At 46.7% G+C, this 17,158-nt stretch overlaps 2 protein-coding genes across 2 annotated transcripts in view; both read left to right on the top strand.

Moving 5' to 3' along the window:
- The window catches only part of LOC136626392 (pregnancy zone protein-like), a 600,260-nt gene that overhangs the window by 452,081 nt on the left and 131,021 nt on the right, over window positions 1-17,158 (top strand). The window lies entirely within an intron of this gene.
- LOC136626787 (alpha-2-macroglobulin-like protein 1) overlaps window positions 1-17,158 on the top strand; it is a 172,763-nt gene that overhangs the window by 37,139 nt on the left and 118,466 nt on the right. The window contains exons 10-12 of the mRNA XM_066601792.1: window positions 867-979; window positions 3,159-3,326; window positions 7,831-8,049. Of these exons, the coding sequence (XP_066457889.1) occupies window positions 867-979; window positions 3,159-3,326; window positions 7,831-8,049 (500 nt within the window). The remainder of the gene's footprint in view (window positions 1-866; window positions 980-3,158; window positions 3,327-7,830; window positions 8,050-17,158) is intronic.

Raw genomic sequence — 17,158 nt, 5'->3', positions numbered from 1 at the left:
ACAACTAAAAGGTAAATAGTTTACTGAAAAAAATTAAATAAAACCTTTTTCCCCTTACACAAGGCTTTAAATATTTAAAAAATAAAAACTCTGCACATATTGAGTATTGCCACATCCATAACAACCCGTACCATAAAAGTATTACATAATTTGTCCAGCAGGGTGAATTCCGTGGAAAAAAAAGAAACGTAAATGCAAAAATACCAATTTTTTTATTCCTCTTGCTTCCCCAAAACGGAAATAAAAATTAAAAAGATGTATGTACTTCAAAATAGTATTAGTAAAAAGTAGAAATTGATGCCCAGAAGAACTGCACCCATTCACTATCCCTATTTGAGGGAGTTCTTCTGGGCAGTGCCATGCTAGCCACATCACGGACCGCATCATTATGGGGACAGGACCTCTCCTACAGCCTCCATGAGGCTTCAGTAAAATAGTGTCTTGCACACTTCCTCACCTTCCTGGACGTATCTTCCTGGGAAGGTGGATGGGAGCCCCTAACACAGTACAGCAGTACTGAGAAACCTAGCACTAACAAACACATTTACCTGCTCCCTGTGCCTGATGAGTCCTGGGCATGGGATAGGGCTAAATGCCAGTGTCCGTCTGGTTTTCTAGTGGTGCCTGCAAGCTTCCACTTCAGTGCTCCCATGTCTTCCTGATGTCCATGAACATTGGTAGTGTATGAACCTTTGATAGGACCTTCCATCTAATCATAGGACCATCACACTATTTAGCCAGCAGCATGGTGGGTGGTGTAGGGGTCTGAGGATGGGCAGGTGCGATGCTATCTATCCATATCATCTTAGTTGACGCCATATGTAAAATTTGGGTTGTTTCATCAAGTTTCTTCTTCTTTTCCTCAGAAGTAAAATTTAGCGCTCCTAAAAAGACAATCCAAATCCAATCCCAGCTCACCGAGCTGTCATTCAAAGACTGCAAGGAGTACTACCAGCCCGGGGCTCTGTATTCATGTAAGGTGAGTGCACAGCGGCTACAAAGAGCATATCCCATGCATATCCAATGCGTATCTTGTCCTGCATTTCACAAATAACCCACTGATGTGAATGAACACTATGTAATTAGAGATGAGCGAGCACCAAAATGCTCGGGTGCTCGTTACTCGGAACGAAATTATCGCGATGCTCGAGGGTTCGTTTCGAGTAACGAACCCCATTGAAGTCAATGGGCGACCCGAGCATTTTTGTATATCGCCGATGCTCGCTAAGGTTTTCATTTGTGAAAATCGGGGCAATTCAAGAAAGTGATGGGAACGACACAGCAACGGATAGGGCAGGCGAGGGGCTACATGTTGGGCTGCATCTCAAGTTCACAGGTCCCACTATTAAGCCACAATAGCGGCAAGAGTGCCCCCCCCCCGCACTGTCAGCATAAAGATCGTTCTCCTCTGCCACAGCAGTAACAGCTGTGGCAGAGAAGAACGATGTTAGCCCATTGAATTCAATGGAGCCGGCAATACAGCAGGTTCCACTGAAAGCAATGGGCTGCCGGCGTACGCGGGATAAATTGTCGGGAAGGGCTTAAATATAGAAGCCCTTCCCTGCAATTCATCCAGAAATGTGTAAAAATAAAAAATATATACCGTATATACCGGCGTATAAGGCGACGGGGCGTATAAGACGACCCCCCAACTGTCACCTTATACGCCGGGAATACAGCGGAGCAAAAAATAAAAATCATTACTCACTTCCCCCAGCGTTCTGCGGTGCTACTGCAGGATGTCGCTCCCTCCTGGTCCCCGGCAGAGCATTGCTTTCTGGACGCAGGGCTTGAAATCCCCGCCTCCAGAAAACACACGTGCCTTCAGCCAATCACAGCCAATGACAATGATGTCATTGAATGGCTGTGATTGGCTGACGGCGTGTGTTAGCTAATCACAGTAGCTTTCTGGAGGCGGGGATTTCAAGCCCTGCGTCCAGAAAGCAATGCTCTGCCGGGGACCAGGAGGGAGCGACATCCTGCAGCAGCGCCGCAGAACGCCGGGGGAAGTGAGTAATGATTTTTATTTTTTGACACTTTCTTTTTTTTGTACTACCGGCGTATAAGACGACCCCCGACTTCAGAGCAGATTTTTCGGGGTTCAAAAGTCGTCTTATATGCCAGTATATACGGTATATACTTACCTTGTCCCGGCAGACGGAGTTCAGCGCGGCCGGCCTACAGTGGGTGTGAGTCAGACCTGCCCCCTGATTGGCTCAGCGCTGAGTCTGACTCACACCCCCTTCACACCCACTGCCGGCCGCCACGGCTGAACTCCGTCTGCCGGGACAAGGTAAGTGTATATATATATATATTTTTTTTTATTTTAACACATTTCTGGATAAATTGCAGGGAAGGGCTTATATATTTAAGCCCTTCCCGACAATTCATCCCGCGCACGCCGGCAGCCCATTGCTTTCAGTGGAACCTGCTGTATTGCCGGCTCCATTGAATTCAATGGGCAAACATTGTTCTTCTCAGAGAAGAATGATTTGTCTTCTATATGTTCTCAATGGGGTCGGTGCTGCTGCCGCCGGCCCCATTGTGCGCGTATCGAGAAGAGAATAGGAATCGCAGATAGGTGCGATCTGCGATTTCTATGGCCTAAGAAGGACTGTTGGGGTTCTTGAAGCCTAAAATACTCCTAACACTCTCCCTATAGCAGCTCCGGCACCAGCAGCACTTTCCCTGATCTCTGTCAGAATGCATCTGTGGCGAGCCGCGGGAGGGGCCGATTTTAATACTCGGGTGACACCTGATCTCGCCAGCCACTCACTGCAGGGGGGTGGTATAGGGCTTGAACGTCGCAGGGGGAAGTTGTAATGCCTTCCCAGTCTTTCTATTGGCCAGAAAAGCGCGCTAACGTCTCAGAGATGAAAGTGAAAGTAACTCGAACATCGTGTGGTACTCGTCTCGAGTAACGAGCATCTCGAACACCCTAATACTCGAACGAGTATCAAGCTCGGACGAGTACGCTCGCTCATCTCTATATGTAATGCTTCATTTCCCCCTATAGGAAAGCCCCAATGAACCTAAGTATTTACTGTCCCACAGTTATAGCTGATTGGTGGGGAGCCCTGCAGAGGGCTAATTGTCCAGAGTCCTTTCTAAGAAGTAGGGATTGTCTTAATATCGTTTTTGTACTTTCTTGACCACAGTTGGTGCTGGAATCATATGACGGAAAACGTCTCAGTGGTAAAAAGGTCCATCTCAGCATCCCCAAGAAAGAAGGCACTGGGAAAGAAACGTACATAACAGATTCTGCAGGGGAAGTCTCATTCCAGCTACCTACCTCTGAATGGAACAACACCTACATATCATTACGGGTAAGTCTAGAGCACCCACCCACCCTAATCTATCAATCTGACAGTGGCTCACACCACACAGAAGGCTCTGCACTAGGGGCCACCTTTCTGCCACTCTACACCTTATTTCCCTATAGCTTTGTAAAAAACAACTGCAAGTGATAAAGAGAATTTTATGGCAGGTGGGAATTTTGGCAGCTTGCTTTGTTTGGACCTGCAGACATTGTTGCTATCACTGTCAGGGTGTTTGGCTTTTGGGGTGGCAGATAGTCTAGGGGACATAATGTTTCTGTGGAGAGCACCACACAGTTGTACGGAGTCTTAGACATCGAGCAATGCTTTTGGGAAAAGTCTGTGCAAATGAGTGATAAAATAATGCATCACAGTGCAACCTTTTGGAAGGTAGTTACCTACTTCTAATAGGCTTTACAGCATGCCTAGGGTGTAAGCCAATGACTAGAATTAGAGGATGGACAAATTCCTGAGGAAAAGGGGCGTGATAAGAAAGGACAAACTTAAAAAAGTTTGGTACCGTGTTAGCCACTAGAGCAAAGTGTGATTGTTTTCAGTGATAGAAACCAAGTAATCTTGTAGATATGATACCTTTTTTGTCCTCTCTGCATTTGTATGTTATATTTGTGCCCCAGCCAAACCAGATTCATTTCAGCCTTATGACGGGTCGATAGAAGAACCCAAAAGCTTGCTGTAACTGTTAGGTTGTGCTGGCTAGGAGCTGTTGTGCTACATGGGTTTCTAACAGTATAGCCTCACAGGTGTGGAATGATTGAGCTGGCTGGGTGTGGTGTTCTCCTGCTAGCCAATCACCACTGGTCTGGTTCCAGATAAATATCTTCCTTCTGCAAGAGGATACTGGTATCCCTTCACTCTAGGGTTTGTGGGTTTTGCGTGTCTGTACTTGTGTTATGTGTTTGAACAGGGGCTGGTCCAGTGTTTGTGCAGGTAGCTAGACATTAGGCGTGGATAGCCCTGTTCTGTGTATATGGTGTAAACAGCATCATGTTCTGTATGTCTGTGCTGCTGGCTAGAGATGAGGAGGGAACTGTCCTGTTCTATGTGGGTGTGTGTCTGGCATGCTAACCCTAGTGTGTTGCTGTGTGAATGGTGTCCTATGCTGCCAGTTTAGCGTCTTGCTAGAGTAGGGAATGCAAAACACGAGGAGCCTTGTCGTGGCCTTGAAGCTTAAGTTCATTGGCCAATGTACAAACTAATCCCTCACTTTTATATTCAGTTTTACCATCTGCTTTAGCGTGCGAGGTTGTGTGGTAAGTGTGTTTGTGCATTTAATGTGTCAGTTCTGCCTGGTTGCGAGTATCACCCTTTCAGGGAGAGCAGGGCCGAGGTTCCAGTGTGGGGCCAGCTTTATAGAGGTGATCTCTGCGCTTGTTAGGTAGGGCCTCACCATCTTCCCTGCAGCATAGAGTTAGTTTCCCCAAACCCATATCTTTGGGTTACGTTCATGTAGGCCCGGTGCTTGTTTGTCCACATAAACGCAACATATGCTGTGTTAGTATGCAAATCTTGTATGTTGACTTTGTTAGTATGTTGGCAAGCAGTATGTTTGGTATGTCAGCAGGGAGGGGTATGTGTGTTATGTAGTATGGTAAGTTATGGAGTAGGTTGCTATGGATTATGTTGGTATGTTATTGTGTGTGAAGAGTGACAGGTCCAGTGTCTGTGCAGGTGGCTAGACATCAGGTGTGGATAGTCCGGTTCTGAGGTTGTAGTATGTGAACAGTGACAGGTCCAGTGTCTGTGCAGGTGGCCAGACATCAGGGGTGGATAGTCTGGTTCTGAGGATGTAGTATGTGAACAGTGACAGGTCCAGTGTCTGTGCAGATGGCTAGACATCAGGTGTGGATAGTCCTGTACTGAGGATGGTGTGTGTGAACAGTGACAGGTCCAGTGTCTGTGCAGGTGGCCAGACATCAGGTGTGGATAGTCCTTTTCTGAGGATGTTGTATGTGAACAGTGAGAGGTCCAGTGTCTGTGCAGGTGGCCAGACATCAGGTGTGGATAGTCCTGTTCTGAGGATGTTGTATGTGAACAGTGACAGGTCCAGTGTCTGTGCAGGTGGCCAGACATCAGGTGTGGATAGTCCTGTACTGAGGATGGTGTGTGTGAACAGTGACAGGTCCAGTGTCTGTGCAGGTGGCCAGACATCAGGTGTGGATAGTCCTGTTCTGAGGATGTTGTATGTGAACAGTGACAGGTCCAGTGTCTGTGCTATTGACCAGACATCAGGTGTGGATAGTCCTGTTCTGCGGATGTTGTTGTTGGATTATGTTGGTACTCAGATTGTGGTGTAGGCTTTAGGTCTGTTTCTTATAAATAAGTTATATCCTTCAAGCCTTGTATCCAATCATGTGTATCATCCCACCAAGTTTCCGTGATGCCGATGACATCATGTTTCTCTTCCTGTGTTTGGAGCCCCAATTCTCCTGGTTTGTTTCCCATGCTCTGTGCATTTGTGTAGAAACATGTTAGTTTGTGATCGGGGTCTCTTGCTCCTCTACTTTCCTGAATTTTTTGTCTTTGTTATTTCTTTCCAGTTCTGATAGCGAGGTTCTCAAATGTATTAATTAGCTGTATATTTTTACTAGGGATGAGCAAGTATACTCGCTAAAGGCAATTGCTCGAGCGAGCATTGCTTTTAGCGAGTACCTGCCCGCTCGAGACTGAAGGTTCGGGTGCCGGCGCGGGGGAGCGGTGAGTAGCGGCTGTCAGCAGGAGGGAGCGGGGGGGGGGGGGGGAAAGTGGGAGAGAGAGATCTCCCCTCCGTTCCTCCCCGCTCTCCCCCACAGGTCCCTGCCCGCCGCCGACACCCGAACCTTCAGTCTCGAGCGGGCAGGTACTCGCTAAAAGCAATGCTCGCTCGAGCAATTGCCTTTAGCGAGTATACTCACTCATCTCTAATTTTTACCTTTCACTTCCCTTCCCATATTATTTTAGTTTAAAGCCCTCCTAATGAGTGAAGCAAAGCACCTGGCACATATATACTTACCTGTCTTTGTAAGGTGCAACCTGTCTCTAGCAAACAGTCCATCATACAGGTAATTAACTCTATGGTCTAGAAATCCAAATCTTTGCTGACGGCACCATTGACGTAGCCAGTTGTTCACCTCTAGAATCCTGTGCCATCTTCTTATTCCCTGGCCATCCACTGGGAGAATGGACGAAAAAAACTACCTGTACTCCTAGTTCCCTCACCTTCTTTCTGAGGTCTTCAAAGTCTCTGCAGATAGTTGGAAAGTCCTGATTTGTGCACCTGGAAGACAGCACCTCTCTCTTGAGGTGTCAGGTCTGCAGACAGTGGCCTCTGTCCCTTTTATAAATTGTGTGCCCGCTGGGCAGAGCTTCAGTAGACTTTGCACGAAAATGACATTGTATAGTAATAACAGACTGGTAGACATGAAAATCAAGGACTCCATTGGCAGCTATTTTTCCCTAGTGGTGACGATGGCAGAAAAATACTTTTTGGGGCTCATTTAGCAAAACTGTTCAACAGTAAGACTGTCATTGTTGCCTATAGCCACCAATCACAGCACAGCTTTCATGTTTTCTCAGCAGAGAAATGATCACTGTGCTGATTGGTTGCTATGGGCAACAAGGATGTCTTACTGTCAGACAGTTTTGTTAAATGGAAATTAAATGGGACGTATGAGGGACATCAGGGAGAAGATAAGTAGATGCATGGATTTTCTTGATAAAAATACAATCCAGTATTGTGGCCATATTTCCCCAGGAGAGAAACTAGGATCGCCGTATTTCATAGCATGAGTTATCAACAAATAGACACCAACCACAGCATTTAATGGGTTTTTGTCTAGCGTGTGTTAGATTCCACGTGTCCCGGGGATCGCAACGTGATGGGACAGGATGCATTGGGTTACGGCTGACTCCCAGTTCTGAAAATATAACTTGTGTTGCACTAAAACTTCCAGATGACTCTTGATCCCAGTTTGTCTAATTCAAGTAGCGAAGTGTCCAAGACGCTCAGTCTAGGGAATGTGTCCTGTGAGGACAGGAGTAAAAACGCTACCTCCTGTGACTTGCTAACGTTACTGTCATGGGACAAAGGACATCCTGGTCTGTCACTAATGGGCAGATGGGATCAGAAGCTCTGGCTTCAGGTGTGAATTAACATACCGATGGATATTGATTGAGCTTTAGCCTTGGCAGCATGTATTCCTCAACACCCATACTTAATTCACCTAGCTTCCACAGGCATGCAGACTAACTGATACCAGAGAACACAACCTGACAAACAAAGATGGGTGAATCTCCCGATTTCACACTTCATGACAATGGCCAGCTGATTGATGAAATGGGTGGCATGGTGTGGAGACTTTATTATAGTGGTGAAGATACAGTATTGATAGTACATGATGGTGTATGACATCACCAGACCGTGCGCTGACATGCCGTGTGATGCGTAATCGTATTAGATGCCTCATTGGCTTCTATTTTTGATTGCCATATGGATTATGTTCTTTTTTTATTTCAGGCCACGACTGATGAGGAAGATGAACCCTACATCTCTAACAAGGTGTCTGTCCGCTACGGCAGCGACAGTCTCTACCTTGAAGAGCTACATGTGACAACCAAAAGCTCCTTGTCTATCCGCCCAATTAACAGCTTGGCGATCAGTGATGGGTCCGTCATCGTGACCGTGGATTTCATCATTGAGACAGATGACAGTGGCGACATTGAGCTTTCCTTTCTGGTGAGGAGAGCTGACACAATAGAATGAGATATATACAAGAGAGAAAATCCCATGAGTTCTGTGCGTTTGCGCGACACACAGAACTCGTGCGATGTATTAACCCACTGCTTCCAATGGGCTAATGCCCTATTTTTTGGTGATATCATAGAAAACATGCCAGTTATTTGCTGGGGGTGAATGTACACGCAAGCTTCATGCGAGAGCAAAGCAATTTAAAAAGACAATTTGTAATTTTTTTAATCGTGCATGAAAGCTGCACGCAGCGCAGTGGGGTATTCTTACTAGAACACGTTGTACTCACATTGAAATTTAAGTGTGATGTTTGTCTGAGTTACTGAGACTGTTATCACCCCTGGAAATACGGCCGTAGGACTCAATCATACGACTGTATTTCTGTCAACCCAATGGATCGCTAAAGGTATCGACTTCTGTTTCAAATCAGAGGTTCAATACGAGCCGCTCGGAGAATCACCGACATGTCGCACAGCATTTGTGGAATCACAACTGAATCTGTTTATTTGCTAACAAGCACAAGTACTTCTAGTCCTCCTAGACAAAAAACATTGAAAACGAGGCCAGAAGACACCTGACCTCTACATATGTGTAACTTGTTAGGATTCTTTATTTACCTAAACTAAGCGCATGCAGGGAGGTCGGTCATGGGCTAAACTCTTCTTTAGTCACACCCTGTTTGCTAACTAATTCTAATCTATAAGCATTCCTGAGCTTAGTTAAGGCTTACATAGTTAAGTATATGCATAGAAGATCAAATGAAGAACTCCGTCTCATTTGTTTTACTATTTGCTAAGCAGATATCTATATATATAAAGACGAAAGCCCTCACTGACTCACTGACTGACTCGCCACGAGTTCTCCAACTTCCCGATGTCGTAGAAACATGAATTTTGTTGCAAGCATAGATTATCTCCAAAATAGGAAAAGTAATTGGGTCCCAACTCGATTATTCAATTCTAGCGCAAAAGAATTGGCGTCGAAATTTAAAGTACATAATCTAAATCTCTTAGTTCCCAATGTCATAAAAACTTCAAATTTGGCACGGGCATTAAATATGTCATAAATAGGAAAAGTTAATAGGTTCCAACATGATTATTCAATTCTATGCGCAAAAGAATTAGCGTCCAAATTTTACGTACGGAATCTAATTTTCTCACTTTTCGGTGTCATAGAAACTTGAAATTTGGCACTAGCATTGATTATGTCATAAATAAGAAAAGCTAATGGGTTCCAGCTCGATTATTCAATTCTAGCGCAAAAGAATTGGCGTCGAAATTTTACGTGCGCAATGTATTTTTTTCACTTTCTGGTGTCATAGAAACGTGAAATTTGGCACGAACATTGATTATGTCATAAATAGGAAAAGCTAATGGGTCCCAACTCGATTATTCAATTCTATGCGCAAAAGAATTAGCGTCCAAATTTTACGCGCAGAATGTGATTTTCTCACTTTCCGGTGTCATAGAAACGTGAAAATTGGCACAAGCATTGATTATGTCATAAATAGGAAAAGCTAATGGGTCCCAACTCAATTATTCAATTCTAAGCGCAAAAGAATTAGTGTCCAAATTTTATGTATGTAATCTAATTCTCTCACTTCCTGATGTCATTTTATATAAAGGAAACGTCGCATGGTTACCTCCACGTGGTGTTTTCTGAGTAACGCAGAGAACTATGCAAAATGGTGAACATATCTTTTTCCTCAGTATCTCTAAAGTAACCACGACTTCATAAGATTTTCCATGTGAACACCACATAAACACCAGTACCAAAATAACTCTGGCGAAGCCGGGTATATCAGCTAGTCTATATATATAAAGACGAAAGCCCTCACTGACTCACTCACTCACTGACTCGCCAAAAGTTCTCCAACTTCCCGATGTCGTAGAAACATGAAATTTGGCACAAGCATAGATTATCTCCAAAATAGGAAAAGTTATTGGGTCCAAACTCGATTATTCAATTCTAGTGCAAAAGAATTGGCGTTGAAATTTTACGTACATAATCTAAATCTATCACTTCCCAATGTCATAGAAACTTAAAACTTGGCACGAGCATTGACTATGTCATAAATAGGAAAAGTTAGTGGGTCCAAACTCGATTATTCAATAATATGCGCAAAAGAATTAGCGTGCAAATTTTACGTACGGAATCTAATTCTCTCACTTTCCGGTGTCATAGAAACTCGAAATTTGGCAGGAGCATTAATTATGTTAGAAATAGAAAAAGCTAATGGGTCCCAACTCGATTATTCAATTCTATGCGCAAAAGAATTAGCGTCCAAATTTTACGTACAGAATCTAATTTTCTCACTTTCCGGTGTCATGGAAACGTGAAATTTGGCACGAGCATTGAATATGTCAAAAATAGGAAAAGCTAATGGGTCCCAACTCGATTATTGAATTCTATCGCAAAAGAATTGGCGTCGAAATTTTACATGCGGAATGTAATTTTTTCACTTTCCGGTGTCATAGAAACGGGAAATTTGGCACGAGCATTGATTATGTCATAAATCGGAAAACCTAATGGGTCCCAACTCCATAATTCATTTCTATGCGCAAAAGAAGTAGCGTCCAAATTTTACGTACATAATCTAATTCTCTCACTTCCCAATGTGATAGAAACATGAAATTTGGCACGCGCATTGATTGTGTCATAAATTTGAAAAGTTTATGGGTCCCAACTCGATTATTCAATTCTATGCGCAAAAGAATTAGCGTCCAAATTTTACGTACGGAATCTAATTTTCTCACTTTCCGGTATCATAGAAACGTGAAATCTGGCACGAGCATTGATTATGTCATAAATAGGAAAAGTTCTTAGGTCCCAACTCGATTATTCAATTCTAGCGCAACAGAATTGACGTCGAAATTTTACGTACGGAATGTATTTTTCTCACTTTCCGGTGTCATAGAAACGGGAAATTTGGCATGAGCATTGATTATATCATAAATAGGAAAAGCTAATGGGTCCCAACTCGATTATTCAATTCTAGCGCAACAGAATTGGCGTCGAAATTTTACGTACGGAATGTATTTTTCTCACTTTCCGGTGTCATAGAAACGGGAAATTTGGCATGAGCATTGATTATATCATAAATAGGAAAAGCTAATGGGTCCCAACTCCATTATTCAGTTCTATGTGCAAAAGAATTAGCATCCAAATTTTACGTACATAATCTAAATGTCTCACTTCCCAATGTCATAGAAACATGACATTTGGCACAAGCATTGATTGTGTCCTAAGTATTAAAAGTTAATGGGTCACAATTCGATTATTCAATTCTAAGCACAAAAGAATTTGTGTCCAAATTTTATGTACGTAATCTAATTCTCTCACTTCCTGATGTCATTTTATATAAAGGAAACGTTGCATGGTTGCCTCCACATGGGGTTTCCTGGGTAACGCAGAGAACTATGCAAAATGGGGAACATATGTTTTTCCTCAGTATCTCTAAAGTAACCACGACTTCATAAGATTTTCCGTGGGAACACCAGATGAACACCAGTACCAAATTAACTCGGGCGTAGCCGGGTATATCAGCTAGTATGAGTATATTTCTAAAACAAAGTCCATCTTTAATCAGCCATCTTTCCCTGATTACACACTTGTGTGAGCCAAGGTCAATCACAGCTTTTCTTCTTTAGGACTTGTAAACTTCTGATTGTCCTGTTCCTATGCCAAAATATCTGAATGTGTGTGTCAAGTAAGTTATACGGATTCTGTGTGGATTTCTGCCTATTGGTGATTTTTCCGAGACACAGCGTATTCACGTGCTTAAAAAAATGCCATTGACTTCTTACGGCGGCTTCAGACGACAGTATATCAGCCGGGTTTTCACGCCCGGGTGTAGCTCTGCCCTAAAAGTAAACTTTTATTAATCATATATAAAGTTTCACCTCAAAAAAATATAAAACAACAGAAATGCTGGAGCAGCAGAAAAAAACAATGATACAGACTCAAACAAATGAAGATATTCCCACGTGTGAACATTGCATCACATCACACTCGCATCTACATGAGTGCAATGCAAACTTGTCCCAGACCGATTGGAAATAATAGGTGAGGTTTTGGCGAACTCGCAGAACATGTATTTCCATCTCAACGCTGCATGTATACACCTATTCCAACAATGGATTATATTGTCGCGCGTAGAGATGAGCGAGCACCAAAATGCTCGGGTGCTCGTTACTCGAGACGAACTTTTCACGATGCTCGGGGGTACGTTTCGAGTAACGAACCCCATTGAAGTCAATGGGCGACCCGAGCATTTTTGTATATCGCCGATGCTCGCTAAGGTTTTCGTTTGTGAAAATCTGGGCAATTCAAGAAAGTGATGGGAACGACACAGCAACAGATAGGGCAGGCGAGGGGCTACATGTTGGGCTACATCTCAAGTTCCCAGGTCCCACTATTATGCCACAATAGCGGCAAGAGTGCCCCCGCCCCCTCCCAACAATTTTTACTTCTGAAAAGCCCTCACTAGCAATGCATACCTTAGCTAAGCACCACACTACCTCCAACAAAGCACAATCACTGCATGCATGACACTCTGCTGCCACTTCTCCTGGGTTACATGCTGACCCCCCCCCCCCCCCGCGCACGACCCAGTGTCCACAGCACACACCAAAGTGTCCCTGCGCAGCCTTCAGCTGCCCTCATGCCACACCACCCTCATGTCTATTTATAAGTGCGTCTGCCATGAGGAGGAACCGCAGGCACACACTGCAGAGGGTTGGCACGGCTAGGCAGCGACCCTCTTTAAAAGGGGTTGGGCGATAGCCCACAATGCTGTACAGAAGCAATGAGAAATCCAATCCTGTGCCACCTCCATCTGGAGCTGCACACGTGGGCATAGCAATGGGGAACCTATGTGCCACACACTATTCATTCTGTCAAGGTGTCTGCACGCCCCAGTCAGACCGCGTTTTTTTATAAATAGTCACAGGCAGGTACAACTCCGCAATGGGAATTCCGTGTGCACCCACAGCATGGGTGGCTCCCTGGAACCCACCAGCTGTACATAAATGTATCCCATTGCAGTGCCCTGGACAGCAGAGCTAACGTCAGATTAAATGCAGGTGGGCTTCGGCCCACACTGCATGCCCCAACCTGACCGGGCTTTTTAATTCATAGACACAGGCAGGTACAACTCCCTATTGTGAAGTCCCTGTGGACCAACAGCAAGGGTGGGTGCCAGGAAGCCACCGGCGGTACATAAATATATCCCATTGCATTGCCCATCACAGCTGAGGTAATGTCATGTTTAATGCAGGTGGGCTTCGGCCCACACTGCATGCCCCAGTCAGACTGGGGTTCTTTAGAAGTGGACACATGCAGTTACAACTCCCTGTGGACCCACAGCATGGGTGGCTCCCTGGAACCCACCGGCGGTACATAAATATATCCCATTGCAGTGCCCAACACAGCTGATGTAACGTCAGCTGTAATGCAGGTGGGCTAAAAATTAATTGGATTACACTGTAGGCGAGGGCCCCCCAAAATTGGTGTACCAACAGTACTAATGTACCTGAGAAAAATTGCCCCTGCCCAACCAAGAGGGCAGGTGAAACCCATTAATCGCTTTGGTTAATGTGGCTTAATTGGTAACTAGGCCTGGAGGCAGCCCAGTAAAAATAAAAATTGGTTGAGGTGAAAGTTTCAACGCTTTAATGAGCATTGAAACGTATAAAAATTGTTTAGAAAAATTATATGAGTGAGCCTTGTGGGCCTAAGAAAAATTGCCCGTTCGGCGTGATTATGTCAGGTTTCAGGAAGAGGAGCAGGAGGAGGAGGAGGAATATTATACACAGATTGATGAAGCAAAAAGGTCCCCGTTTTGGATGGTGATAGAGAACGATGCTTCCATCCGCGGGTGCAGCCTACGTATTGCTTAGGTATCGCTGCTGTCCGCTGGTGGAGAAGAGAAGTCTGGGGAAATCCAGGCTTTGTTCATCTTGATGAGTGTAAGCCTGTCGGCACTGTCGGTTGACAGATGGGTACGCTTATCCGTGATGATTCCCCCAGCCACACTAAACATACTCTCTGACAAGACGCTAGCCGCAGGACAAGCAAGCACCTCCAGGGCATACAGCGCGAGTTCAGGCCACGCGTCCAGCTTCGACACCCAGTAGTTGTAGGGGACAGAGGCGTCACGGAGGACGGTCGTGCGATCGGCTACGTACTCCCTCACCATCCTTTTACAGTGCTCCCGCCAACTCAGCCTTGACTGGGGACTGGTGAAACAGTCTTGCTGGGGAGCCAGAAAGCTGGCAAAGGCCTTGGATAATGGTCCCCTGCCTGCGCTGTACATGCTGCCTGATCTCTGCGCCTCCCCTGCTACCTGGGCCGCGGAAATGCGCCTTCAGCCACTAACGCTGTCGGATGGGAAGTTTACCATCAGTTTGTCCACCAGCGCCCTGTGGTATAGCATCATTCTGGAACCCCTTTCCTCTTCGGGAATGAGAGTGGAAAGGCTCTCCTTATACCGTGGGTCGAGCAGTGTGTACACCCAGTAATCCGTAGTGGCCAGAATGCGTGTAACGCGAGGGTCACGAGACAGGCATCCTAACATGAAGTCAGCCATGTGTGCCAGGGTACCTGTACGCAACACATGGCTGTCCTCACTCGGAAGATCACTTTCAGGATCCTCCTCCTCCTCCTCCTCCTCCTCCTCCTCTGGCCATACACGCTGAAAAGATAACAGGCAAGCAGCATGTGTACCCTCAGCAGTGGGCCAAGCTGTTTCTTCCCCCTCCTCCTCATGCTCCTCCCCCTCCTCCTCCTCCTCTGGCCATACGCGCTGAAAGGATGACAGGCAAGCAGCATCTGTACCCTCAGCAGTGGGCCAAGCTGTCTCTTCCCCCTCCTCCTCATGCTCCTCCCCCTCCTCCTTCTCCTCAACGCGCTGAGATATAGACATGAGGGTGCTCTGACTATCCAGCGACATACTGTCTTCCCCCGCCTCCGTTTCCGAGTGCAAAGCGTCTGCCTTTATGCTTTGCAGGGAACTTCTCAAGAGGCATAGCAGAGGAATGGTGACGCTAATGATTGCAGCATCCCCGCTCAGCATCTGGGTAGACTCCTCAAAGTTTCCAAGGACCTGGCAGATGGCTGCCAACCAGGCCCACTCTTCTGTAAATAATTGAGGAGGCTAACTCCCACTATGCCGCCCATTTTGGAGTTGATATTCCGCAATAGCTCTACGCTGCTCATAGAGCCTGGCCAACATGTGGAGCGTAGAGTTCCACTGTGTGGGCACGTCGCACAGCAGTCGGTGCACTGGCAGATTAAACCGATGTTGCAGGGTTTGCAGGGTGGCAGCGTCCGTCTTGGAGTTGCGGAAATGTGCGCTGAGCCAGCGCACCTTTCCGAGCAGGTATGACAAGTGTGGGTAGCTTTTCAGAAAGCGCTGAACCACCAAATTAAAGACGTGTGCCAGGCATGGCACGTGCGTGAGGCTGCCGAGCTGCAGAGCCGCCACCAGGTTACGGCCGTTGTCACACACGACCATGCCCGGTTGGAGGCTCAGCGGCGCAAGGCAGCAGTCGGTCTGCTCTGTCAGACCCTGCAGCAGTTCGTGGGCCGTCTGACTCTTCTCTTCTAAGCTGAGTAGTTTCAGCACGGCCTGCTGACGCTTGCCCTCCGCTGTGCTGCCACGCCGTGCGACACCGACTGCTGACGACGTGCTGCTGCTGACACATCTTGATTGCAAGACAGAGGTTGCGTAGGAGGAGGAGGAGGGTGGTTTAGTGGAGGAAGCATACACCGCCGCAGATACCACCACCGAGCTGGGGCACGCAATTCGGGGGGTGGGTAGGACATGAGCGGTCCCAGGCTCTGACTCTGTCCCAGCCTCCACTAAATTCACCCAATGTGCCGTCAGGGAGATATAGTGGCCCTGCCCGCCTGTGCTTGTCCACGTGTCCGTTGTTAAGTGGACCTTGGCAGTAACCGCGTTGGTGAGGGCGCGTACAATGTTGCGGGAGACGTTATCGTGCAGGCCTGGGACGGCACATCGGGAAAAGTAGTGGCGACTGGGAACCGAGTAGCACGGGGCCGCCGCCGCCATCATGCTTTTGAAAGAATCCGTTTCCACAAGCCTATACGGCAGCATCTCCAGGCTGATCAATTTGGCAAAGTGCACGTTTAACGCTTGAGCGTGCGGGTGCGTGGCGGCGTACTTGTGCTCGCGCTCAAACAGTGGCGCTAGTGACGTCTGGACGCTGCGCTGAAAGACATTGCTGGATGGGGCCGAGGACAGCAAAGGTGAGGGTGTGGGTGCAGGCCAGGAGACGGTAGTGCCTGTGTCCTCAGAGGGGGGTTGGATCTCAGTGGCAGGTTGGGGCACAGGGGAAGAGGCAGTGGTGCAAACCGGAGGCGGTGAACGGCCTTCGTCCCACCTTGTGGGTTGCTTGGTCATCATATGCCTGCGCATGCTGGTGGTGGTGCCTCCCCAGCTGATCTTGGCGCGACAAATATTGCACACCACTGTTCGTCGTTCGTGAGGCGTCTCTGTGAAAAACTGCCACACCGTAGAGCACCTTGACCTCTGCAGGGTTTCATGGCGCGAGGGGGCGCTTTGGGAAACAGTTGGTGGATTATTCGGTCTGGCCCTGCCTCTACCCCGGGCCACCGCACTGGCTCGGCCTGTGCCCACACCCTGACTTGGACCTCCGCGTCCTCACCCGCGTCCACGTCCTCTAGGCCTACCCCTACCCCTCAGCATGGTGTATTACCAGTAGTGCAGAAACAGAACGCTGTAATTAAATGTGCCGCTTATTGGCCTGTCGTTGGAGGCTGACTTCGCTTACGGAACGCCAGGAAATAATTTTGCGCAAGCCTGCTGTAACACTTAGCTGGCTGCGTATGAATTTGGAGAACTACTACACCCAGCAGAGACCCAGAACACTGAGGACACTCACAGGCAGCCCAAATAGATTTTTTCCCCAAATTTTTTTGCAAAGGCCCACTGCCTATATTCAATCAATAATCAATATGTCTTCTGTCCCTGCCTAAGCGCTTCTGGCCCTGGAGTATGTCAAAGAACTGCAGAGTGTTGCACTGTGAACTGCAATACAGCGGTGATTTCACA

Source organism: Eleutherodactylus coqui, chromosome 4 (assembly GCF_035609145.1).
Source record: "Eleutherodactylus coqui strain aEleCoq1 chromosome 4, aEleCoq1.hap1, whole genome shotgun sequence".
Lineage (NCBI taxonomy): Eukaryota > Metazoa > Chordata > Amphibia > Anura > Eleutherodactylidae > Eleutherodactylus > Eleutherodactylus coqui.
The sequence above is the reverse complement of the archived record's forward strand: the minus strand, read 5'-3'. Positions and strand labels throughout refer to the sequence as shown.